Raw genomic sequence first — 26,663 nt, 5'->3', positions numbered from 1 at the left:
GCATGTCAGCTGACTTTGCTGTGCTGGCAACTGAGGCAGGAGCGCACCCAAGCTTAGCATCCACCTGGATTCTTGACCACACTACCTTGCTTGCTGTTACCCAGATGCCTGGATGAGCCAGAGTATGCAGTGCTCAGAAAACTATGTGCTGAAATTCTGTGGGAATGTACAGATATTGTTTGTCCCGGTATGTGTCACACCAGATACTCATGGCACAATATCGGACAGAGAAACATTGCAGCTGCAGGAATGTGAGTTCTCTTTGAAGCAAATCATGCAGCACTATGTCCCCTTGTTGCTTGGCTGCTGTCTCAGCCCAAGGCACCACCTGTAGGCTAGCACAGTATGGAGACAGACGGTCTGTGATAATGTTGTTTCTACCTGAAATGTGACACACATCGTTGCAGTGAGCTATGATCCATTGCGCATTGGAAGAAAGAAAATGTTTAATGTCCACAAAGGTCACCAGCAACTCATCATCAATATCACTCAATTTCTTCTGCTGTAACATAAGGTTCTGTGATGACTGAATTTTGGCTCGTGTCTACCATAACAGCCAATGGGGTAGATGAGCCGTGCCGCTTGTGCCGAACATTGCTTGTCTTTATGAAATGCCACTTCACTTGCTGGGGTCCAAGAAAAATGCTCCTTGTCTGTAGGTGAAAATATGAGCTTATCATCCATGTAACAGAATAGCAATGGCAACCCATGCAAAAAAAAAAAAAAACACTGCCATGTCTGTGCAGTGTTTCTCAATTCAAAAGGCATGAATCTGTATTGGAAAAGCAAAAAAGGTGTTATAACAGTGATTTTCTGTGCTCCACCAGAATTTGCAAAGATGCCTTTGCACAATTGACCACACTAAACACCTGAGCACGAGAGATCATGCAGTTACAGTCAGTCATGTTAGGCACAGAGCAACAATTGGGAATTGTGTGGGCATTGAATGTCCTGTAATCCCTGGATAATCACCAGGATCTGTCTTTTTTTGTCCACCACATGCAGTGGGGACATCCAGAAACTACCTGATCTAGTCACAATATCTGATTTTGCAGGAAATTCTTGCTGAAAAGACGGTTACCATTTACTGTAGGCTAGGAAACATTCAAATCCACAGACGCCATAATGTGACACTCCCAAGTGGTTTACACACTATTTTATGGGAACAACTGACTCATCATTTACCAGCACAGGTGACATGGTTGACAGATGGGCACTGCAGTTCACTGTATTTAAATGTTGGTCCACTAAAGCTAGAGACACATGAAAATGAGACAAAAAAAATCTGCACTGAGTATAGGGTCGGTGACACTGTTGATAATAAAAATGTCCAAGTAAGCTAATATTGAAGACCCACATCACAGTAACATCAAATTGCTGATGCTTCTCCTGTTCATGACCTGTCTCCACATTTGCCTTCACTGCAAACTCTGCAGGTCAGTGACAGTCAAACTACCAGTGTTTCATGTGTCTGAGCTCTGCTTTCCAGTGCTGTTCCATGTGAGACCCCCTCCCCCAGTTGTAGATACTATTGGTAACGGCACCTGCATTGGGTGAGTACTACTGAGTGTCCCCTTGCCCAGTACAAGGCAGTCCACCTCAATGCCATCAAACTTCTCCATGCTAAAACTGCCATCCAGGACCTCTTAACACTCCAGAATTGTGTGCCCTTTGGACAGTAATTGGTCTTCTCCTATACAATTTGTACTTAAGAAAGAAGGTTCTTTCTGCTTGTGCGGGGACTATCGCATACTCAACACTCAGACAATCCTTGACAATTGTCCAGCACTGCACATCCAGGGTTTAGTGCAACAACTGCACTGTGCCCAGATTTTCAGCATTATTGACTCACAAGGCTGATCACCAAATCCCAATGCACTGTGACAACATACTTAAAACAGCCATTACCATAGCATTTGGCTTACTTGAATACTGCTACATGCACATACAGTCAGAAACGCTGCACAGATGTGGCAATGTTTTAATCACTCTTTTGTTCTCACTCTACTTTTTGCTATGCATAACTTGAGGATATTCTCATCTACTTCTCTGCTGCTGAAGAGCACGAGCTCCATTTATCTCAAGTTCTCAAAGCACTCATCAACAATGGTATCAAGATAAACCATGACACATCTCACTTACTTGCCACCAGTGTCATTTTTCTGGGTTCTGCCATGTATCTGACTGCATCACGTTCATCTGCGATTTGCCATTTTCCCAGACACTTCTTGAGCTCTATCATTTCCTTGGGATGATTCACACCTTCTGGTGTCATATTCCTCATGGTGCACCCCTGCAAGTCCCTTTGACAGATGACTTGGCAGGCAAAAACACTCCCGGCACTCACAAAGTGGTATTCACTGACCAATGTTGTCAGGCTTGCAAGCCCCCTCACTGATGCATGCATTTCTACCACTACTGATGTGAACAAGTCTTGCGAAAGTGTCATCCTACATCAGCACATGGGCAACTTGATGCAACCCCTTCATTTCTACTCCAAGAAACTCTCTTCCTCACAATGTAAGTGGTCCACCTTCGATTAGGAACTGTTTGCAATACATGAAGTGGTCCATCACTTCTGTGAGGACATAGAAGGCCAGTCTGTAAATATGTACACGTACACAGATCACAATCCACTCGTGGATGCCATCCATAATCCTGCTGCCGACTTGCTGCCACAGCACGTCCATCACATGGACTTCATTTGCCAGTACACCACTGCTGTCTTCAGAGAAGCCTATAACATCGCCACCAATTACATGTTACTTGTACACACCATCTACACCATCTCTTCACTCTTGGACTTGGATGAACTGACACACATGCAACAAGGTGAACTGAATACCTGTCATTTACAATAAGATGATGATAACACACTGACTATTGAGTCATGCCACCTCTCTGGTTATTCAGTGAGGAGGAGATTAGAGTTTAACGTCCCGTCAACAGTGAGGTCATTAGAGATAGAGCACTAGTTCAAACTGGGGAAGAAAATCAGCCATACCCTTTCAGAGGAACCACCCTGGCATTTGCCTGAAGAGATTTACGGAAATCATGGAAAACCTAAATAAGGATAGCCATACATGGGTTTGAACTGTCATCCTCTCAAATGTGAGTCCAGTGTGCTAACCACTGCACCACTTGCTTGGTCTGGTTATTCATGTCCTGTGCAATGTGACACCTCCATAGGTACTCTCCATCACCTTGCTCTGGCCTCACTCCACCATAAAATCTTCTCAGGGATTCACTTCCTCATTCAGCAGGCATTAAGGCCACTACTCGACTTGTCACCAAAAACTTCATTTACATGGCAGTTAAGTATGATTGTCATATATGAACACATTTATGCTTATGACGCCAATGTAATGAAGTTGGACACTATGCCCAACCTCCACTGAGTCAATTCGACCACTGAGTCAATTCGACATCCCCAAAGGATGGTTTTGACATGTTCATCTTGACCTCGTCAGTCTTCTTTCCACCTCAGACAGTTTCAAATACATACAGTGCTTCTCCCAGAAATTACCACTGATACTGTCACTCATGCATTTGTCGTCTCTTGGACTGATCACTTCAGTTGACCCTCTTCTACCACTATCGATCAGGGGTGACAGTTCGAATCTGTCCTTTTCAGCAGACTGTGCAACTTGTGCAGTGCTTATCATCTCCAAAGTAATGGAATGATTTAATGCTGGCACTGTATGCTTAAAGCAGCTCTAATGTGTCACTCCACTTCCTGCTCCAAGGCCCTCACCTGCATTCTGCTCAGAACTCACACAGCATTCTAAGATGAACTGCAAGCATGACTGGCTGACATACTATGTGGTGGAGCCATGGTCTTGCCTGCTGAATCCATTGATGAGTTCGAGCCTCATCCCCTCCCCCCCCCCCCCCCTTCCAAACTCTCAGCTTTGGTCAATCATGTCCATTCTCACATAACTCATATCAACATTCAGCCTCCATGTGCTCACCTACTGCCCCGCATGCCTTTAGTCATACGAACTTAGAGCACTGTGACTATGTAATGCTCTGCAATGACACTGTGCTGGCCTCTCTCCAACAGCCTCATTCTGACCACCACAAAGTGCTCCATCACTCCACACACACCTTTGATATCCTCTTATGTGGTAAGCCACAAACTGTCTCCATAAACATACTCAAGTCAGCTTGGACACTTGATGATGACCTCTCTCTCATGGATAACTTGGCATCTCCTCACCCAACCAACAAGTTTTCTCTCCACCCCTCCCCCCCCTCCATGGAACCTTTGCTGTCCACTGTTGATGTGTGTGAGCCATGTGCTTCATGTGTTCCGATAGCTCAAGGTACCATGTGTGACATCCCTTCCTCTGACTGTGTGACATCCCTCTCTCCGACACTTCCTCCAATGGTGCTCATCTCAAGCTTTCCACGTCTATCTTTTCCTCCTGTATGGCATTTTTTAACACTGGTGCCTCCTCTTTCCTGTTCGAGGATCTCCTCTTACAACTAAGCGATGGCAATCTCTTCATGCTCCATGCGCCCTGCCCCACACACACCTGTCGACTCTATGCACCATGTCATGGTCCTGTGCAGCTTCACCTTTCCTCCCGATGTGGAAGAAGATAGCATCACTGCCTTGATCAACAACTATGGCCACCTTTCCATCCGTGTGCCCCTGTCATGTGTGATATCGCGATGACACAGACCAGTTGATCCCCGTCTCTCATGCTGGCTGTCCACTCCGCTCTTTTCACTGGTATGAAGATTAAATTGGGGCAATTCTTCTGGGTTTTCCTTTGTACAGAAGAATTTGAAAATGGAGTTAAGCATTTCAGCTTTCGCTTTGCTATCCTCAATTTCAGTTCCTGTCTCATTTGCTAGGCACTGAACACTAACTTTGGTGCCACTAACAGCCTTTACATATGACCAGATTTTCTTTTGGTTGTACGAGGTGTGTTTTTTAAGTAAGGTCCATCTGAGCATAAGTACACAAGGAAAGATTATTTCAAATAAGTAAATTTATTTTCAGAAAGTATATACTTCACTCTATTTTTAGAAAAATGGTTCAAATGGCTCTGAGCACTATGGGACTTAAAATCTGAGGTCATCAGTCCCCTATAACTTAGAACTACTTAAACCTAATTAACCTAAGGACATCACACACATCCATGCCCGAGGCAGGATTCGAACCTGCGACCGTAGCAGTCGCGCTGTTCCGGACTGAAGTGCCTAGAACTGCTCGGCCACAATGGCTGGCCTATTTTTCAACATAGTAGCCAAGTTTGTTCAAACACATATCATACCTCCCAACCAATTTTAAAATACCCTCTTCATAAAAATTTGTCACCTGCTTCAATAACCAAGAGTTCACTGCTGTTTTCACGTCATCGTCATCATTGTAATGGCTGCCACTGAGGTGTTGTTTGAGGTGGAGGAACAGATGGTAATTGCTCAGCACAAGATCAGGACTGTAGGGTGGGTGGTCTAAAACTTCCCAGCCAAAACTGTCCAATAAATCACGGGTCTGACCTGCAGTGTGAGGTCTTGAATTGTCATGGAGAAGGACAATTCCCTTTGTCAGCATGCAGCATCTTTTGTTTTGAATCACTCTGCGTAGCTTTCTCAGGGTTTGCCAGTATGCTTCTGCATTGATAGTGGTTCCTCGTTGCATGAAATCGACCAACAAAACACCACGCCTATCCCAAAACACCGACACCATGATTTTGAGCTGGGACAAAGTCTGTTAGGCCGTCACCTTTACAGGCGAGTGTGTGTGTCTCCATTTCATGCTCTGTTGCTTCGATGCAGGTGTGATATGCGAAACCCATGTTTCATCTCCAGTTACAATATGAATCAAGAAGCTGCCACCTTCTTCGTGATAATGAGTCAAGAACTTCATTGCACACTCAAATCTTTGGCTTTTGTGCTCCTCTGTTAGGAGTTTCGGGACCCAATGGGAGCACAGATTCCTAAACTTTAGGTGTTCAGAAACAATGTTGTAAAGCACTGATCTTGACATGTCAGGAAATTCATTTGAGAGACCTGTTATTGTGAAGTGCCTGTTCTCACGAAACCTTACTTCAACTGAAGCCACTAAATCGTCTGTAATCAAAGAAGAGCGACCAGAGCGGTCCTTATCATGGACGTTGTCACAGCCATCTTTGAATTCTCGTACCCACTTATGCACTTTGCTTTCACTCATAACAGTATCACCATACACTTCGCAAATCTGTCAATGAATTTCTGCAGCAAACAGGTTTCTTGCTGACAAAAACCGCATCACTGAGCGAAACTCACGCGCGACGGGCAGTTTGATAGTCTTAAACATTTTGAAAGCAGAGAACAGAACCATACAGGTTAGCTACAGATCTGAAACTGAGCACAGTTGTTCCTGAGGCATGCCGGTACATGATGCATGCGCTCGTTGAGGTAGGAACACGAACTACTAGTGCCTACAACAAAATGGACCTTACTTAAAAAACATGCCTCGTATGAAAGATCACTTGGCAGTATTCTGCTACAGAAGTCATTGAAGGCATCATGTATTGCTCTCATGACAACCAAATGAATTTCATTTAGCATCTCACATTGTAATAAGAACTACTGTGATGGACTGCTTGATTATCTTTGGTTCAGTCTGGTTTCAACTGCCACTATATGTGTTGAATTGTGCTAACTACAGTAAAAGTGCTTTCTCTGTATGTCCTTTTGAGTTGGTGACCTCCTTTCGTCGTCAATTTCCTGGAAAAATTTCAGATATACATACAACACATAAAGGGTCACTTAATACTTACTGGATACTCTTTACAGATTACCCCTAGGTCTGGGTATGATGAGTAGAACAGAGGGCCCAGGAGTTCTCTCAGCTATTAACTTCACATTATAATAACAATGAAGTTGTTTTAGCAGGGAAAATAAAAGGAGGATTGAGGTCTGATGAATACTTCTACAACAAAGTGATAGCATGGGAACAAATGAAGTTACCAATAAAAGAAAAGTTGTTGGACAGTGAATAAAGATTAATTGTTTTGGAGAATAAATAAAACCGTAAACATAGGAAATTATGTGTTCCTTGATCGAGAATTGAAGATTTCGTTTCTGGATTAAACACGCTGATTACATTCTATTACTGTAAAAGCAGGGAAGTAAAAGGTATTTTAAGAACTTACATATTATATCAGAGAGTGAAGGATGACAACAGTCAGATAATTCATAAATTATATCCTGTAATACCAAAGGTACTCCATGATCTAATTGCTGCAGATTTATAGGGGCATTTGCCTTGTGGTATTTCCCACACATTTTTGTATAAGCAGAATGCTGGTCTAAGTGTGTGAAATTGTATCCCATGAAAGTCGCGTATTGAACCAAGGTAGTTAACTGTCTACGAAAATACACTGTAGATGTGAGGGAACTTAATTGTTTGCTCACAGATAATGGAACACAAGTTACTTGTAAAAGCTTTACAGAATTTCAAACATGAGTAGCTATCAAGCACATTGCTGTTTCCAAATACTATCCACAGCAAATCCCACTCGGTGTATAATGAAAGAAATTCGCCAATTATGTTGAACAAATTGCTCTGCCAAACATACTATTTTGGCATAAGGGATCCTAGAGTTACCTATTATTCTAAATGAGCCACTGCATTTATCAACAGGATGTTCAGCAGTAGAGGTGATGAAAAAGAAATTCATTGCGGAACCATTATTGAAATTGTTCACTTGGTATATGAGAGACAAAGCAGATAAGGACGACATACACAAGTCTGCGGAACAACAATTAAGAAGGGAATTAAAAAGCAGAAAGGAGGAACATAACCCATGTGGAGTTTGCTGGTCTCCCATCGGGCGCCTCCCCAGGTGGCGGATAGGGGAATACTCACCAGATATGGTGGGTACTGGGCAAATAAAATACCCGGGGTGGACCAAAACTACCAAATGCTGCCTTGTAGTATGATTTTGGCTTATCAAAGGCTAAAAGAAGAAAACCTTGAGTAAAAATTACCTGATCCTCCGAGTTGGGGGTTGTTCAGTGGGCCAGTTCATCACTCACATGAAAACATAAAAATGCTAAAAAACCTAATAATATGCCTCGGAAAAATTGGAAATTTGGATGACGAACTGGTGATGAGAAACGGAAAATTATTTTTGGATGTTGGAATGTGCGAGGTATTTCCACCAAAATAAATTTACTACCTGCAGAACTTGACATGTTGAACATGGATGTTGTCGTACTCTCTGAAACAAAGAAGAAGGGCCAAGGAGAAGAAGAACTGGATAATTATGTACATATCTGGAGTGGGGTATCAAAAGCAAAAAGAACCAAAGCAGGAGTCTCCTTTATGATAAAGAAATCATGACAAAAAGAATCACAAATTGGACATTCATCAATCAACATATTATAACTGTTGAAATGACATTATTTGCAAGGATCTGAGGATGAATCTAAACGTTACACATACACATATATTAAAAATTATTTACCAAGGAAAGTCACCAAACAGCAGTATGTTTGAGAAGTTATTTCACTGAGAGAACCAGTTTCAGCTACTCATCACTGCCATCTGTTGTCAAGTCTTTGAAGTAAACACTCCAAAAATGAACTCACGGAATCCAGATATTGTTGGCTCCAGTTATGCAAGTATAGATATAAATATCTGATTGTCTATACATGGAGTGCATCGGGGCCTGAAGATGTCATTAATGAGATGCTGAAACTGGTTGTCTAAATAAAATAACTTTTCAATATGTATGGTTGTTTGGCGATTTTCCCAGGTAAATATTTGACCAGCTGCTGCCTCATATCCTCAATGGATAGACACAGATTGCACATTATGGTTTGAGAATTATTGTACAGCCTACAATGAACCCTGAAAGAGGAAATTCCTTAATGTGTCTTTCTTATCTAGGTGTCATTATGCACTATACGTTTCAATTCTAAAGAAAGAGCATTACAAATCTTGCAGAAACTGAAATGCCTCCCTTGTGAAGCATAATAAATTTTGTGTGTTCAAAGTGGATGCCTATTTTTCTTCTATATAGTATTGGTGTAAAGGGAGTTCCTTCTTCCTTCTAACGCACATCAGGGAGGATGTGTACTATGTAGATGTGAGGGATTCAAATTCATCAGAAAGTTTTCTGCATGCGGATCCTGGGTGAGCTTCAGTCATATTTCTTCTTATTCGTTTCTGGGCATACAGCGCATCTCTTGCTAATGGCTTATTCCCCTAAAAGATAATTCTGTATGCCATAATGCCATAAAAATAAACATAATATGCTGATTTAATGCCATCCATATTCAAACAAGAACAAATAATGTTTAAAACAAAAGTTTCAGAACACAGTAATTTGTACAGGTCTAAGATGTAGTCTGACCAGTTCAGTTTGCTAGCAGTACATACTAGTAGATATTTTTGCAGTGCCCCTTCTTCTCCTGTTGCCTGCTGATCATTCAGTTTTATTACTCTTCTACACTTTTACCATGTATCCGAAACTGAAAAAAAACTGGTTTTACTGAGGTTGAGAGAAACTCTGTTTTACTGAGTACAGCGACATCAACAGAAAATATGGCACCTTTACAATAGTCCGTACAAAGAGGTAGGTAAATTAGGAATTTTATTGATTCTATTCTATATTTTTTTGTGATAATTTCAAGAAACTAACTCATGCATTTATGTTAAAGAGCAGTTAGTGTGAGCTCGTCCATTATATTTTGAGACATTTAAAGACAAACTTTTCACTTTAATTTCTTCAATAAATACATCATGTACTTTTACAATACTGCTGCTGTTAACAGGTATGCTTTGTTAATAGGTATTCTTAGCGATCAACATAGTATTCACTAATTCTAATGGAGTATGGAACATCAGATATGCTCGTATCATTTGGTATATAATGATTACGAAGGCTGTCGATGACTAAATCTCTGCTGTAATGTCTCCATCTTCTATTTTCAACAAAGCTGTGAAAAACCTGCTGTGTGGATGGCAATCGCCGGTCCACGAAACGTTTTATACGTACCCACAAATTTGCTTTGTTATTCTGCATAATCCAGTATCTGGGGCAAAGAAGACACTCAACAGGTGTTAAAGCAATAATCCTACGATCTGTCAGATTTTCACCTGAAACAATTTTCAGTACAAAATGTTGTGTTCCTTGCAAAAATTTAAAAAGAGAACACAACAGATTACAGAAAAGATTACTAGATACTGTCAATATGAAATTTAACATCTTCATAGACATATTTTGGCAGCACTTCAAATCTTTTTTTCTCCCACAGTAAACAAATGGAAGCAAAATTAAATGGAAACAGGGATGAGAGATGGACAACATACAGGATCCTGAATCAGGAAGTGAAAGCTACACTTAATCTAGACAGACTGGAATCAAGGGTTGAAAATCTATCAGCACCAGTATTCTAATGTTTTTAAGTCTGTGATAAAAAGGAAAACAAATGAACTATGTACAACAAATAAAGAATGCAATAAAAAGAATCTAGAGCATTAAAATACAAAAAAACAGTGAGACCTGCAATTTATTTGCATCAAACAAAGATTAACAGAATGCAATTTCAGATGATTAATAATGGCCTGGTGGTGTGACAGACAGAAATTAATTGTCATGTGTTAAACAATACAGCTGATGAAAACTTCCTGGGGAATAAGCTGAATAATAAGCTAAAATGGATTCAACATGTAGTAAAAGTATCAAGAATTTCAGTTAACATCTTTTGTAGCTGAAAACATCTTTCATCATGCTGACTTGTAGACTACTACGTTGTTTTTCACAATTTCTCTCATTGATATCTCATGGAATCATCTTCTGAGGCAATGTAACTGAGTACAGTGAATAACTCAATGTCTTGCAGAAGCTCCTTTTAAGATTCTGGAACTGTTACACTCTGGTGTCTATTCATTTACTCCTTATATAAATAACCACTGTGGCAAGGCCATTGCAATTCAGAATCAGTAAGAGATATCCTTCTGGCATGTATGTAACATATGAAGACATGCAGATTGAAGAGGTTGACAATGTTAAATTTCTGGGATTACAGCTGACAATAAGTTCAATTGGGAAGGGCATACCACAGAATTACTGAAGCGCCTAAACAAATCTGTATTTGCTGTGAGAATGATGTCAGATGTAGGAGATATAAATATAAAAAAATGCATACTTTGCTTACTTTCATTTTATTAAGTCATATGGAATCATATTCTGTGTTAACTCGTCAAACTGAGCAAAAGTTTTTTGCACGCAAAAGTGTGTAATAAGTCTAATTTGTGGTGAAAATTCAAGAACATCACGTAGAAACCTGTTCAAGGAACTTTCGGTATTCTAACAACTGCTTCTCAGTATATTTATTTCTGAATGAAATTTGTTGCAAGTAATATTTCCAACCAATATCTCAATACATAGCATCAATAATGGGAATAAGAACAATCCACACAAAGACCTAAAATCTTTTGCCTTGGTCCCAAAAGAGACCCATTATTCAGGAATGCACATTTTCAATGAACTGCCAACAACCATTAAAAAATTTGTTTCAGACAAAGCACAGTTACACAGAGCTTGAAAGACTTTTTGACAGGCAACTCCTTCTACTCTGTAGATAGTATCTTAACTTGGACTGTTAGACCAGCTTAAGCAAAAATGTCAGTTAGGTTTCAGTTGTGAAAGCAACAGTCAAGATTAGACAGTTTGTGTATAATATATTTATTAAAAGTGCATAACTACATTTCATTCTGACAGTGCATCAATTCTGTAAATATAAGCAATTCCAGTTTACTATAACATATTGACATATTTTGACGATCTCCTGACAAATGATCAGGATAGAGAGTATTATATTCAAATGTTTTACATTTTTTATGTTATACTTTCTGACTTGTTCCATACCCACGGGAATCATCTCATTTTTGGGTCTATGGAACAAGAACTGAACCTAATCTCTAATCTACTCTAATCCAAGTCTGATCTCCTAGTCTTGACGGGATGCTTAAAATTACTAAATATTTCAGGATTTCCTTGGCAGCTCAGCATGCTTCTATGAATGACATTCAGTTTTTCCAAGTTGTTAGTTGCTTTCTCAAACAATGGTCAACTGATGATTCCAACTCATCATTCTTTAATTCTGCCTCTATGACTCATCATAGTATACAGGTGTCCACATCACTGGCATCTCAGTATCAAATGACCTTTTATTTGATGTTAGTTGGGTACACCCTCACTCCTTGGTGCTGTGACATACAACATGCATGTCAATGAAACTTCAGTCCTGTCCTGACTATGATAGCAGATATAACAGAAACTGATGTCTGCACTGTGTAACAGACAGCTGTGTATACGGCAAGTGCAGTTATCTGGTCTTTGAGTGGCTCACCGATCACATGATCAGCTGCAGTACGAAGACAATACTGTGGTCCACATAGTAATGGCTGTCGGGAATGTGGGTTCAAAGCTCCCTTTAGACTTGACACTACTTGATCAGTCCATGGACGCCAGTGCTGCTGAGTCTTTTATCAACAAGAACACATATCATCAGCTCAGTTAGCCTCTGCACAGCAGGCCCAGTGACAGGTCCTATTGTACTGCTGCAAGACCACTCCTCTACCCGGAGAACTGTCACTGAGGCTAAGTAAAAAAACATTGAACATGTACTAACCTTAGTGGTGCACTCCCCAACTGCTAGTAACATTTTTGGCTTAGACTCTTTAACAGTTTTGGGTTCACAGAGGACCAAGTTAATTTAGCATCAACCACAGCTACTATTATTTGAGGACAGATTTAAAGGATGCATATCTTCAAGTGCTGCTTGGTGATGCATCACATCAGTTCCTAGTTTTAAATATGCTGTTTGGCTTACACCTGTACAGTTGCTTACCATTGTGGATTGCAAGTGTATCTGTCATTTTCCAAAAGCATTTGTAATTGTTGATTCAAGGTATTCCACATTGTTTTGATTATTTGGATGATATTTTTGTGACAGGGTTAAATCCCTGTTTAAACAGCCCCAGCAAAATGGTTGATTTTTCAGTTAGAAAAGCAAAGTCTCTTGTCTCCAGTGTTATGATGGCCTCAAGGCTGCTCCATTTCTTATGCCATGTATACCAGGCCTGCCATTGACACTAATGATGGACGCACCCCAGTATGGCACATTGGCGATTTTGTCACACAAGTTCTCAGATTTATGAAGTCAAGAATTTTCATACATATCTGTATGGCAGCAAGTTTCATCCGTCGACTGAATCTTGACTTACATGTCTGGGCATCAGTCTAAGCTTCCAGATAAGATGGGCAGCATCTGCAGTGCTGGACATTCTTTTTAAGCAGACAACATTAGAAAATCTGTTTTTATCCCACTGCCCAATACCTCAATACAGACACCCTGTATCACCTCCCTCTTGACTGCAACATGGGATTCAGTTGCTCAGAAACTGTTTGTTTTGCATTGGATCAACAGCTGCAAACTATATTGGACAAATTGCCACTGATGGCACGTGAGGTTGCCTTGGCATCATCCCATGCCCCAATCTTGCACAAGATTTGTCACCAGTCCAGAGGCAGTGGCTGAAACATGTTTCCCACCAGGCCACTTTGGTTTCAAGCACTTATTTTGCACTTTGCTACTTGCTCAATGCCACAAAGTGCATCTTAGCTTTGGCGACATTATACTCGGAATTGTTGGACATACGAGTAATTCTGCCCACACCTTCTTCATGCATCACACTGGAGAATGAAGGCCTTGGCCAGGCATCAGTGCCAATGTTGAATGTGTGAACCACTCCTACTCCATGAATCAAATGTCCCTAGCTAAACACTTTTCACCATGGTCCCACTCTGATCATCCTTGGGAGTGCATCCACATCAATTTTACACAGTTGTTTCAGGAAGCTAAATGATTTCTAGTGGAGAATGACCTCTCCAACTTTCTGTTCATGGTGCACTCACCATTCTCCACCACACCTACAACCATTTGTGTCCTTGAGAGGATGTTTGTCACTGAGTGGCATCTAGCAACCTGGTGTCATGTAAGAGTCCCCAATTTACATCAATTAAGTTTCAAGCCCTTCTTCCCCAAAATGGTATCAACACCTGACCAATGCTCCCTTTCAACCCACCTTGAGTCTGGAATCTGAACGAAAGGTCCACATTTATAAAACTCAAACAGGGAAGGCCTTGCTATCATCATCGACCAAGAATGCCTTGCACAGCTTCCTCACAGTGTACAGGTCCACCCACATCAACGATGTCAGTTTAGCCAAAATTCTGCACATGCACAGGCATCACGTGCAACATGCCCATCCTGCATGCAAGCCCAAAAACACATGGGGCACATGTGTCTGGGCACACGAGGCTAGTGTCCATGGTAGGCTGAAGGGGTCATCATATGCAACAGGCACTGTCAGATATTTGACATTACAGCTGGGAACGTTTACCTGACCTGCCATAACAACCCGGTCCCTTTGCAATCATAGTCACAATCAGTGCCCCTGACTCCAACCCATGGGCAGGACAGAAGGGTTACCACCAGCTGGGTCTCTTGCCCTCTTCCCATATACCTCCTGCAGTGGGTATGGGCCTCTGCTCCTGTACTCCTACTTGTCCACAGATGGGTGACAGATCACGGTTTAAGAATCTATGGAAATGGGACCGCTCCCTCTGTCCCAACTGTCTGTCATCCCAATGGCACTGGAGCAGCCTCTCTTTGTGGACATGCTGCCACACCTGCATGTTTCATCTGGGCCTCAAACCTAGTCTGGCAAGATCCATTGGGAGAGATCCTCCAATCTCCCACCCCTGGCAGTGCTAACATTACCTGCATCATTTTCAGCCCTAAGTGCCAATTTTTGGGGGTGAAAGAGTTAATACCCCCACCAGTGGACGCAATCGATGGCTGATCAGGAGCATTGCTGTTAGCTATGGTTAGATGCCACCACCAGGTCTCATGGGTGAGGCTAATAGCAGCATGGCACTAGGCGAATGGGTAAGGCTCAGTCTTCTTCGGTACACTCCGTGAGCTCAGTTAAATCTCATCTACCAGCTCTTCAGATATTGACCACACTTTGGACATTGACTTTGTGGCTTATGTTCTTGGTGTTTATACAGTGATCCACTCATGAAAACCTTGGCTTTCTTCACAGATTACACGTGAACACTTTAAATTGGTAGGACCAGCCATTAAAGAAAAATACCATGTACTGGTGACAGCTAGGATTCCATTGCAGCTGCTCATTCAGTCCAGACTTATTAAGTGGTGTATACCTTTGAAACACTGCAGCAGTTTCTCAGGGTGATCCTAGTCTGCCAGAATCATTTTATTTTATTGCTTGTGTATTGACGACAAGTTGTGTGCCACTACCTTTTTATGACATTCTGTTAAATGGATTACAGTACCCACCACATGATCTCTCAATTGTGTCTTTTTTTAGAATTCTTTGAATTTCTGCTTCCGCTGCTGCTCTCTTCACCAACGGTATTTGATGTGGCTCTGTACAAAATAATGCACATTCTCTAACTTGGAATTTCCATGCACATCCATGCATTTTTCATATTTCTTCGTAAAATACAGACCATTTTCTTTTCAAATCTTGCATCAATTTGCAATGTTGCACCTCAGACAATTCAGCAAGCTTTCCCATCTTCTGGTCAACTAGATCAAGTATATTAACTTATCTAGTGGCATCAAGCTCGTCATGATTATCTTCTTTCCTTCCCATATCATCTATGACACTTATCTCTCTCATTTCAGCCACTGATTTCAACTCTCTATATGCAGAAATCTCTTCATCTTTTTCTACAGTTCCATTATTCTTTGCCATCCTTGATAAGCAGCTTTCCTTTACTTTAATCCAGTGTGACACATTTGTCTGTGAGCAAGCAAACTCCAAGCACAAAACTGACACACAACACTTGGACAGTTAATATGTTCTTCTCAGATTCCCTCTATCCACTCTTAAATCTTATTAAAGCTTGCCCCTTTATCAGTTTACTCTCATTCTCTACAGCACTAACAATGTGGATTTAGGTTGGAATGTCTTCAATATTTTTTAACTGATCATATAATACAGCTGAGACCACACTGTCCTCACTGCCTTTGTCTCTCAAAATATCTATCTATATTCTATATATCTCAGTCTCTAAAATAGGCATTCATGCTTCAGCATGTATGATTTTGTTTTCATGCAACAGATCTTGCCTTATGTCCCTGTGATCTTTAAATTTCTTGATTAATATCGGTAATGACCTGCTTCCAGTGTTCATACCCAATTGCATCACATTAGAAACTTCCTTCAGTTGTCCAATTCTTGTTGTAGAGGCATGTGTTCTCCATAAGTACTCATTTGTAGTGACTAGTTTGGTGACTTTCTCATACCACTCATAAATTCATGGCAATCATTTTGCAAGTACTGTTCTTGTGCAGGTTGATCTCCTGAATACCTTGCTTCTTCAACTTTTCTGTGACTATCACAAACACTGCATGTCAGGCAGACATCAAAATTTTGCCACATATACTCCCCTTGATAATCAACATTATTTTGTAGCTCATGGTTACAGAAATCACCAAGGTATCCTTTTCTCGAATCAAAGCTGCACTCTCCATTCTGTCTTCTGCCCTCTTCCTTTCTCCAGCTTTCCTCTTCCACCATCAGTTCTATCTTGTCCAGCATTAAATATAATTCCTTCACATTTTGGTCTGGCAGCAGTGAAATTTTTCCATGCACTGCCAATGACAAGCTTTGAATCAAAATCTCCATCAGTCTTTCCTCACTAATTGGATCATCCAGATACGCTTTCTTGTCCCAATTTTTTCTATACAATTTATCATTATTACATATTGATGTGAGTAAATGGTGAAAGTGAAGAGTGAAAATTTCACTGAACGTTATTTATTTTGTAACCAATACTACTTCAGAAACTTATCTTCCAATTGTTCATAGATCTCGTTTTTTGTGATCACTCTGCTGCCACAGGCATGCATTTCTCATTGCAAAAAGCCAACCAAAAAACTTATTGTCTCTTGTTCATCCCAATTTACCAGATACAAGTCTCTAAGCTGTTTTATAAAAGGCAGCTGTAATGACTGAAATTTATACACACTTATATAATTATCACTCACAGTACTGGTGGTGGTAACAATAACGTCTTTCTGTTTAGCTTCAAACCTTGGCACAGTTTCTCTTTTCCCTTCCAAATTCGGAAGACTCTACACTCCAATGATAGTGTTAATTAATGATTCTTTGTTTACTTAGCAGACACTTTGTTTCTGTGATTTCACTGTCTTGTTTCTTATTCTGCATGGATAAATTTGTCATTTTTTATTTGCACCAGTTTTGTGTTCCACAAATTCCTCTTTTAATGCTTGAACATCATTCTCAATATTTATTTATTGCTACATTCTCTCTAAATTCTCTGTTACTACTCTTAAGAACTTTCATAGGCGAAATCCTGGCATTTTTTTCACTTTTTGGAATTACATCACTTCATTCACAAAGACTTTGGATCAAATTTGTAACAGCAGTATTCAAATTTCAGGTTGGAACTGTGGTAACTGTTTTTAGTAGTCTGCAAATTTGCTTATATCATTGTTATCCATTGTCCATTAAGAATGGCGCATGGGTGTCAAGGTTTGCACTGCTTTGTGGTCACTTATTACACTGTCATTTCCTATTCCTGAGGCACTTTCCCATTCAGAACTTATTAAAATGTTTTCTGTTACATGTTTTTGTTGACTTTGCCTTGCCATTATACTGTTTGTCTCCATTATTAACAGGAATATTTTTAATTGCAAAAATGACTGTCCTCATCACTTTTCTTAGTTCATCTCTAACTAACGTCATCCTACTTTTTACTTTAGATGCAGCTATCCAAATGCTGACACACAACCGTTCATAGCAAGGTGCCAGGGCCCAGGGCCATATTGCCACACTGCAACACCCCCCTTATCTTTCCAAATATATTGATCACATTTAGAGGGTGCCACAGCATGATGATTTGTATTATCCATCATTTGAATTTTAAGGACTCATCAATTGATCTACAAGAGAAACGCTATGATACAATTAGACATTTTATTTTTATTAACACTTTTTGTCCCACAGTTCCCTTATGTGCCACTAAACAACTGCTTAAGAGCAAAATAAATTTTGAATATATAGGAGTAGACTACAGAGAGTGACTCTAACATTGAAGAGAGAGAGTACCAGATCAGGACAACAGTTGCAAAAGTTCACATATGAGAAAGTAAATGAGTGACCAGTCACTGCAACTCAGTCCTGAGGAAACAGTCAATGCATTAGGTTATTGTAAAAATTGTTAACTTAAATGTGATTTGTTAACAGTGGTAAATTAACAAGAAAGAATAACACTCATTAACAAAGATGCACTTAACAGTTCAGTATCTCAGAAATGAATTGGACTTACTGCCAATAATTGTAGAGGAACACTCACCACCTGTGTTAGTAATGACTAAATAGGGCCTAAAATCTAGTGAAATAATGTATTATATATTAGAAAATGCCATAAAGATGGTGGTGCGAAATTTATATTATTAAATATACAGCAGTTTAAAAAATTTTTTTTTCTTCAACACCACACCAAAGAGGGATGACTGTTGTTGTCCTTCACAGTAATGATCTTTTGTTAGCTAAGCATAAAATAATAAGGGTATATTGCCCACCAAATGATGTAATGTGCCTTATGGATAGAATTAAAAGTGTAATTGGTCAGACTTTTCCTAATTGCCTTGCTACATTTGGTGACTGTAACACATATGCAAATTTAAATAGTATAGTAAGCTTGAAGCTTACTGATGTTTTAAGCTCATATAATGTTTTAAATTTAAAGATACTACAGTAATGTATTCATGTCCACTAGAATAGATTATGCTAAAATCGACAGAAATGTTATATAGGTAAGGTAAACTGCAGTAGCTTAAATTTTCATTATTCTGATCACTTTTGTCAGGTGATATGAGTACACAAATTAAGCTTTGTCTAAAATAGTAAAAGTTGTTCTGCAGTAACAAACTATGAATAGATCAAATATTCATGGTTTTAAACACAAACTTGCACAGAAGTGGGATTCTGTGCACCAACTCTGTTGATACATTGTGACTATAGTTGCCCTGTCAGATGAATCCAGAAGGTAGTTAAAGAATGCCAAAATGGATGTAATCCTAGACTGAAACTCCCAATTAGTCTGATTAGGCTCAGGCAAAGTATACATCACCTAAACATGTTTTATAAATCACTTAATCTGCAGGTATTTAAGGAAGAATACAACCAGACAAAGAAAACTTTCAAAACTGAAATTGCTTCTCTCCTCCCACCCGTAGCCTGCTACCGCTTTCCTTCCCCACTCCACTTCAGACTGCTGCTTTCATTCAGTGCAACAGTTGCATTCTAGACAAAGATAGTAGTCATGTGAGCATCAAGTAAGCTTCCTTGTGTGAATATACACTCCTGGAAATTGAAATAAGAACACCGTGAATTCATTGTCCCAGGAAGGGGAAACTTTATTGACACATTCCTGGGGTCAGATACATCACATGATCACACTGACAGAACCACAGGCACATAGACACAGGCAACAGAGCATGCACAATGTCGGCACTAGTACAGTGTATATACACCTTTCGCAGCAATGCAGGCTGCTATTCTCCCATGGAGACGATCGTAGAGATGCTGGATGTAGTCCTGTGGAACGGCTTGCCATGCCATTTCCACCTGGCACCTCAGTTGGACCAGCGTTCGTGCTGGACGTGCAGACCGCGTGAGACGACGCTTCATCCAGTCCCAAACATGCTCAATGGGGGACAGATCCGGAGATCTTGCTGGCCAGGGTAGTTGACTTACACCTTCTAGAGCACGTTGGGTGGCACGGGATACATGCGGACGTGCATTGTCCTGTTGGAACAGCAAGTTCCCTTGCCGGTCTAGGAATGGTAGAACGATGGGTTCGATGACGGTTTGGATGTACCGTGCACTATTCAGTGTCCCCTCGACGATCACCAGTGGTGTACGGCCAGTGTAGGAGATCGCTCCCCACACCATGATGCCGGGTGTTGGCCCTGTGTGCCTCGGTCGTATGCAGTCCTGATTGTGGCGCTCACCTGCACGGCGCCAAACACGCATACGACCATCATTGGCACCAAGGCAGAAGCGACTCTCATCGCTGAAGACGACACGTCTCCATTCGTCCCTCCATCCACGCTTGTCGCGACACCACTGGAGGCGGGCTGCACAATGTTGGGGCGTGAGCGGAAGACGGCCTAACAGTGTGCGGGACCGTAGCCCAGCTTCATGGAGACGGTTGTGAATGGTCCTCGCCGATACCCCAGGAGCAACAGTGTCCCTAATTTGCTGGGAAGTGGCGGTGCGGTCCCCTACGGCACTGCGTAGGATCCTACGGTCTTGGCGTGCATCCGTGCGTCGCTGCGGTCCGGTCCCTGGTCGACGGGCACGTGCACCTTCCGCCGACCACTGGCGACAACATCGATGTACTGTGGAGACCTCACGCCCCACATGTTGAGCAATTCGGCGGTACGTCCACCCGGCCTCCCGCATGCCCACTATACGCCCTCGCTCAAAGTCTGTCAACTGCACATACGGTTCACGTCCACGCTGTCGCAGCATGCTACCAGTGTTAAAGACTGCGATGGAGCTCCGTATGCCACGGCAAACTGGCTGACACTGACGGCGGCGGTGCACAAATGCTGCGCAGCTAGCGCCATTCGACGGCCAACACCGCGGTTCCTGGTGTGTCCGCTGTGCCGTGCGTGTGATCATTGCTTGTACAGCCCTCTCGCAGTGTCCGGAGCAAGTATGGTGGGTCTGACACACCGGTGTCAATGTGTTCTTTTTTCCATTTCCAGGAGTGTATAAGGAGCAGTCAGATGAAAACAAAACACATGGAAAAATGGAAGTAAACTGTTTAAATCTTTCATAAGAAATTGCCATATCTGTTGATACGTTTATCCTGCTGAGAGACCAAGACGGTCAGTGCCTTCTTGAAAACATGTTTGCTGCTTGCACCTCTTCATCTGAAGCAAATAAACGGCCACAAATGTTTTTCTTCAGGGTTCCAACAATATGGAAAATGGATGGGGTGAGATTAGCACTTACTGGAGTGATACGTGTACAGCCCAGTCAAAACAACTTTGACAAGATATGGGTGTGCCCACATTTTGAGAATGCTGCAGAAAATTTGCTGGAAAGCCCTTACACATCCTCCATACAGTCCTGATCTCACCACGTGAGACTTACACTTTTTTGGAGCCCTGAAGAAAAACATTCACGGTTGCCGATTTGCTTCATACGAAAAGGTGCACACCTGTCTGCAGTCGCAGCTCCATAGACAACCACAAACATTTTTCCTTGAAGGTACTGACTGTCTTGTCACACAATGGATTAATGTATCAAAGAATATGGCAATTACTTTTGAAATAGTAAACAGTTTACTTAGTTTTTCCATTTGTCTTATTTTCATTTGACTGTTTCTTGTGTTATTGCATTAACAACACTGCACAGCCCATTAACTTCCTTATTATAAGCTATACAGATGTCATCTCTATCTTGTTCTACACTGTAATTAGAAAGATAAAAAAATCTACTCACCAAGTGGTGGCAGGAGGACCAATTTATAAAGCTATTTTATTTGCAAACTTTTGGAGCCAGTGGCTTCTTCTTCTGGCAGAAGGGTTGAAGGGGAAGGAAGAGGGAAGAGATCCATTCTGTCCACCACACCTAGAATAGTTTTTTGTTGCTCTCCCAAATGCCGCAATATCCTTGTAGAGACCAATGCTCCTTCTGCACCTATCTCCCTACCTTATGGCCCCTACCCATGTGTGTCTGCAGCTCGTGGCTACCGTTGCTGCCTCTGGATCACAGGGTCCTGGGTTCGATTCCTGGCTGGGTTGGGGATTTTCTCCACTGAGGAACTGGGTGTTTGTGTTATCCGCATCATTTCATCATCATTCGTGAAAGTGACAAGACTGGACTGTGTCAAGATTGGGAATTCATAAGGGTGCAGATAAGCGTACAGTTGAGTGCCGCACAAATCAAATATCATCATCATCCTACTCATGTGACTGTCCCCACTGTAATATTTGCCCTATGCATCCTCCTACAACCACCTATATTAGCTCTGTAACTGGCGAAACATACAATGTCAAAGGGCAAGCCACATGTGAAACAGCACAACAAGTTATCAATCCGGATGAATGGGCATAAGCAGAGGGTGTATACTGACAACAAACAATATCCTGTAACAGAGCAATCTCTACAACACGACAGTCATGACCTCAGTGCCTGTTCCACCACAAGTGCCACCTCGATTATTCCCTCAGACACCGGTTTCTCAGAACACTGGAGGTGGGAACTAGCACTACAACATGTCCTTGGTTGTTGCCACCCACCTGACCTTAATTTACGTCAGTGTCTTTGGTCTCCACATTTCTGCACAGTAACTGTTCCTTTCTTCACTCCCTTTTAGTTTTCTATGGCCTTCATGTCCTGACCTGTCTATTTTTTCCTGCTGCCCCCCCCCCCCCCTCCATCTCTACCACACACTTTGATTTCCACTCTTATTGACTTGTGCATAATGTTTTGATAGTAATCTCTGCCTTGCATATTACACTATCTCCCAATTTTAAGCTCTCAGGTTTTCAAATCTCGTCCGGTGCAGTCCCCAACAATCAGTCTTTCCTTCTGATCCCATCCAGTAAGTCTCCCCTGAGTCAAGATTCTGGGCAACTTTTCCAAACTCTCCCCATTTCCTAAACCTCATCAGTCTTTTTCCATCACCAATCTTCCTTTTCCTTCAACCCTTCTGCCAGAATGAGTCATTGGCTCCAAAAACTAGCAAATTTAAATACCTTCAAATGTTTGTTCCCCAGCTCAGACTTTTTTTATCTGACCAATTACATTATATTTTCAAAAACTGACAATCTTATTTTGTGTTAGAGAACATGAGGAACTATAATATTTTCTTACTATTAGGGCAACAGAATTAACAAAATACTTGAATAGTTAGGAATGTCACTCTATCTCAATTATTGACATTTAAAACAGGCAGTTCTCACTCCACCAACGCAGGAAATGTATGTAACATCTTGGCAATAGTAACTAACAGCTGTAAATTTCTGGGTCTGTACATTGATGAAAATTTGCAATGGACAAACCACATTGATTTCATTTGAGGCATAGTCAGTAGTGGCTTGTACCTCCTTCACCACCTCCCATAAATAGTTGCTGGCAAAACATCAAAAATAGTATCCTGCGAAATGATTTACCACTTTATTAACTATGGGATGGAATTACAATGCTCTGCAGCTGATGTCTAATTAAAAAGAATATTACTGCTAAAGAAATAAACAACAAAACTTATACATGGGATAGGCCATAGAGTACAATGTGGTGAAGTGTTTGGGTAGCACAAACACTTAGTGCTGACCTGTTAGAATGTGAATATATATGTTCACTTGCAACCATCTCTTGCTTTGTTGAGAGCATCTGTGCTTCACAATCACAGTCAGTTATGTACATAAGACACACAGAGTCTGATGCACCCTACAGTAGGCAATCCATCGTTTCCATTAACGAACACCGAATACCATATGAACTGATAAACAAAGAATTTAAAAGTAACACAATTATTTATTTGTGTCACAAAAACGCTGCAAATAAGCATAGTGCATCAACACGACGAAGCAAAACCCAGAGAATGAAATCAAAGATCTCCAATACAATTATCGAATTTGTTGAGTTCACCATTGATAGCCACCACACGTATCATAATTAGCAGTGATTTTCATTTTTTAAACGAACCTTTAACTCTTAAGAGACGAGCCTGTATTAAATGTAATGGAAATTTATAAAGAATATACATTGAACAGACCAAAAAATGTGTTTTTCTATAGCTACATATTTACATACAACATACCACAAGTTCATAAAACTTTGACCTTTTGTAAGGTCCAGCATACCTGACAGGTGGACTAGTGTGAATTATTTCTGCCTGATTATGACAGCAAGTGAATGAAAAAAATCATTTTACTTTCTATTTTGATTTATTCCAACTGATTGAGTTTTTTGATCTGATTTGAGTACAAAGGACAGGAATAGCATTACCTTTATTCCTTCCCATAACTTGTATTGCATCCAGAATTTCCAATTAGCATAAAAATAAAAATTCAACATACTTACCAAGACCAAAAGTAGCAAGCTCACTAAGAATACATATTTGCATAAAGTGTGTTTGTCCAATTTCGCCAGGTTGAATTCCTGTCCCAAATGTCTGTAATCTACATCTTTGATGATCTTTCTTTGTTTCTTTTACAATTATATTTAAATGTTGAATTATCTGGCACAATCCTTTTAATACGAAGAACACATAATTGGTTCGTGCTCCACAGGCTGTAGAATTTGAAAAGATATGAATTACAAACACAGTGATACATGATTGACTTCAAAATAGAACTTCTTATTGCCTAAGATTGAAGGCCACATATTATTTATATTATTTACAGTAATTTGATGATTAACACATTATTACCTAATATTGTTTCATTTGGCTCATATGTTTTAATTCTTGAAAGCATACAGCACTCATGAAGAGCAACTGAACTCCATTCATCGAAATATGGAAATCTTGCCATAGCATATTTGCACATATCCCAGTCTGGCTTTATTGTTTCCTCTATCACCTTATCAAAATCTTTTTTCTCAATATGAAGCAGTTCGCATGTTGCTATTAATCCAAGTTGTTGAGGATTAGTAATACTACTAACTTGGCTTCTGAATACAGTAAGAAGTTTAACTAAAGAAAGTTAGTCCAAAAATCAATAAAAGTAACTTATAATAATTGCAGCAGTGATGATTGGCAAGTCTTTTTAACATATGCTGTAGCATCTCTCTGACAACTGCCATGGTAAATAAGAAATCCAAGTCCATATAAAATAAATTTTAACAGGACAAAATAGTGTATACTAATAATATATAGTGTGTACTAATAATATACACTCAGCAACGTGGATAACATATCAGTATATTCATTAAACTACTGACATATAGAAAGCTGCTAATATGTGAGAAATCCAAGCAACAGAAACATTTTGAAATATAAAGCAGTTTTCTTTTTAATCCTCTTCCTGTTTACATTTATATATGTTTTTAGAATTAAACTGTCCAGTGATACTACAGTTATGAAGAATACAACATTTTTATATGATGTAGTGGTTGGCCAGTGTTGGGAGGCAAGCTTGCATGACCAGCCGTGGCCAGTCCCAAAGGAAGGCAAGGCTGGACCATTTCTCTGTGACCAATGGAGTTCAAGTGGACATATTTTGTACTTTCCAAGCCACCACCATACATTGTGTGAAAGATGGTACCTTGTGTGGCAGAATACTACTACCCCCTCCCCTCTCCCACTCCAAAACCACGTTTCCATTTGGGAGTGATATCTGGGAAGAAATATTGCTAGTAAAACAGCTATGAGTCAGCAGGTGATGGGTGAAGTGATCACTGTAGCTAATATCTACTAATACCAGTATTGCTGGCCTCTGTTTTGATCACAATCGAGGTGTATTCTCCCTGCACATCAGTTAGGGGCCTGAAGAAGGTGTCGTAAAACACTGAAACTAGTTGCCAAATAAAATGAGGTTGAAAATTGATGGCTGAAAGGTATTTGACTTCCTCCAAGTATAATAAGGTTGAGGATCCTATGAGCTTTGCTATGTTGTCAAAATAAGTAGTGGCAGATGATCATTTCTGCACCAATGTAGTGAAGGAACACTGTTGCTTGAACGTAAATAGAAGTTAAGCTGATGTGCAGCAAACAAATGGAGAAGCTGTCAAATAAAATTGACGGACAGGTTAGAATAGGTATCTGTGAATGTCAGTACGATATCCCTGTGAATCTAAGTATAAGTGTAACTGCAATTGAAAGAATTCATTTTAGCTGAAGGTAGACTGAGAAAGATTAGCTTGATGAATTTAATGAGATCCCTGTACAAAGTAAAGTAAGCCACCCAATTATACAGAGCCAAATATTTCAGGCAGAATAGTACACTGTCTTCTTGATAGTGGCAGTGAAGCAAGTGCATTGATCCAAGCATTCAGATTATACTCTTAACAGCAATAAGTTGGCTGTAGTGTGAGTAACTGGTTTACGAATAATAGTTGCTGATAGAAAAATATCTAGACTGGTAAAGCAAGAAACTTTGATACCAATGGTATACAAGACACAATTATAGATCATTCTTGTTTAAGTGTCAAACAATGGAAAATCCAGGATGGAACGTAACAATATTGTGAAAAGGAAAGTTGCCACTCACCATATGGCGGAAATGCTGGGTTGCCGATAGGCACAGCTAAAACACTGTCACAAATAATAGCTTTTGGCCAGCAGGGTCTTCATCAGAATTAGACAGCAAACACCAGCATACATACTCATGCCAATCGCAACTCATACGCATGACCACAGTCTCAGACAACTGAGGCCACACTGCCAGTGTGACTGCAGTCTCAGGCAACCGAGGCCACACTGCCAGTGTGGCCTCAGTTGTCTGAGACTGTGGTCATGCGTATGAGTTGCGATTGGCATGAGTATGTATGCTGGTGTTTGCCATCTAATTCTGACGAAGGCCTTGCTGGCCGAAAGCTATTATTTGTGACAGTCTTT

General features: G+C 40.6%; 2 protein-coding genes across 2 annotated transcripts in view; both read right to left on the bottom strand.

Moving 5' to 3' along the window:
- Positions 1-9,772: 9,772 nt before the first annotated feature.
- Positions 9,773-24,654, bottom strand: LOC124709055. The gene is made up of 3 exons (XM_047240703.1): positions 24,537-24,654; positions 24,188-24,397; positions 9,773-10,105 (listed from the first exon to the last, which is right to left on the bottom strand). Exons 1-3 carry the CDS (start codon positions 24,652-24,654, stop codon positions 9,804-9,806), a joined length of 630 nt encoding a protein of 209 aa, XP_047096659.1. The 3' UTR covers positions 9,773-9,803.
- Positions 24,626-26,663, bottom strand: part of LOC124805521 — a 185,983-nt gene continuing 183,945 nt past the window's right edge. The window contains exon 4 of the mRNA XM_047266085.1: positions 24,626-24,731. Within this exon, the coding sequence (XP_047122041.1) occupies positions 24,684-24,731 (48 nt within the window). The 3' untranslated portion in view covers positions 24,626-24,683. The remainder of the gene's footprint in view (positions 24,732-26,663) is intronic.

Source organism: Schistocerca piceifrons, chromosome 7, assembly GCF_021461385.2.
Source record: "Schistocerca piceifrons isolate TAMUIC-IGC-003096 chromosome 7, iqSchPice1.1, whole genome shotgun sequence".
In the NCBI taxonomy this organism is placed as follows: domain Eukaryota; kingdom Metazoa; phylum Arthropoda; class Insecta; order Orthoptera; family Acrididae; genus Schistocerca; species Schistocerca piceifrons.
Note: the sequence above shows the minus strand (reverse complement) of the source record. Positions and strands in the feature narration are given on the sequence as shown.

What these genes read in the sequence shown, in the direction of transcription:
- LOC124709055 (XM_047240703.1), bottom strand. Translation starts at nt 24,654, where the DNA reads ATGTGCAAATATGCTATGGCAAGATTTCCATATTTCGATGAATGGAGT. An exon ending in GCCAAATGAAACAATATTAG is followed by an intron (nt 24,398 to 24,536) that starts GTAATAATGTGT and finishes CAAATTCTACAG; the next exon opens with CCTGTGGAGCACGAACCAAT. An exon ending in GCTTGCTACTTTTGGTCTTG is followed by an intron (nt 10,106 to 24,187) that starts GTAAGTATGTTG and finishes AAATTGTTTCAG; the next exon opens with GTGAAAATCTGACAGATCGT.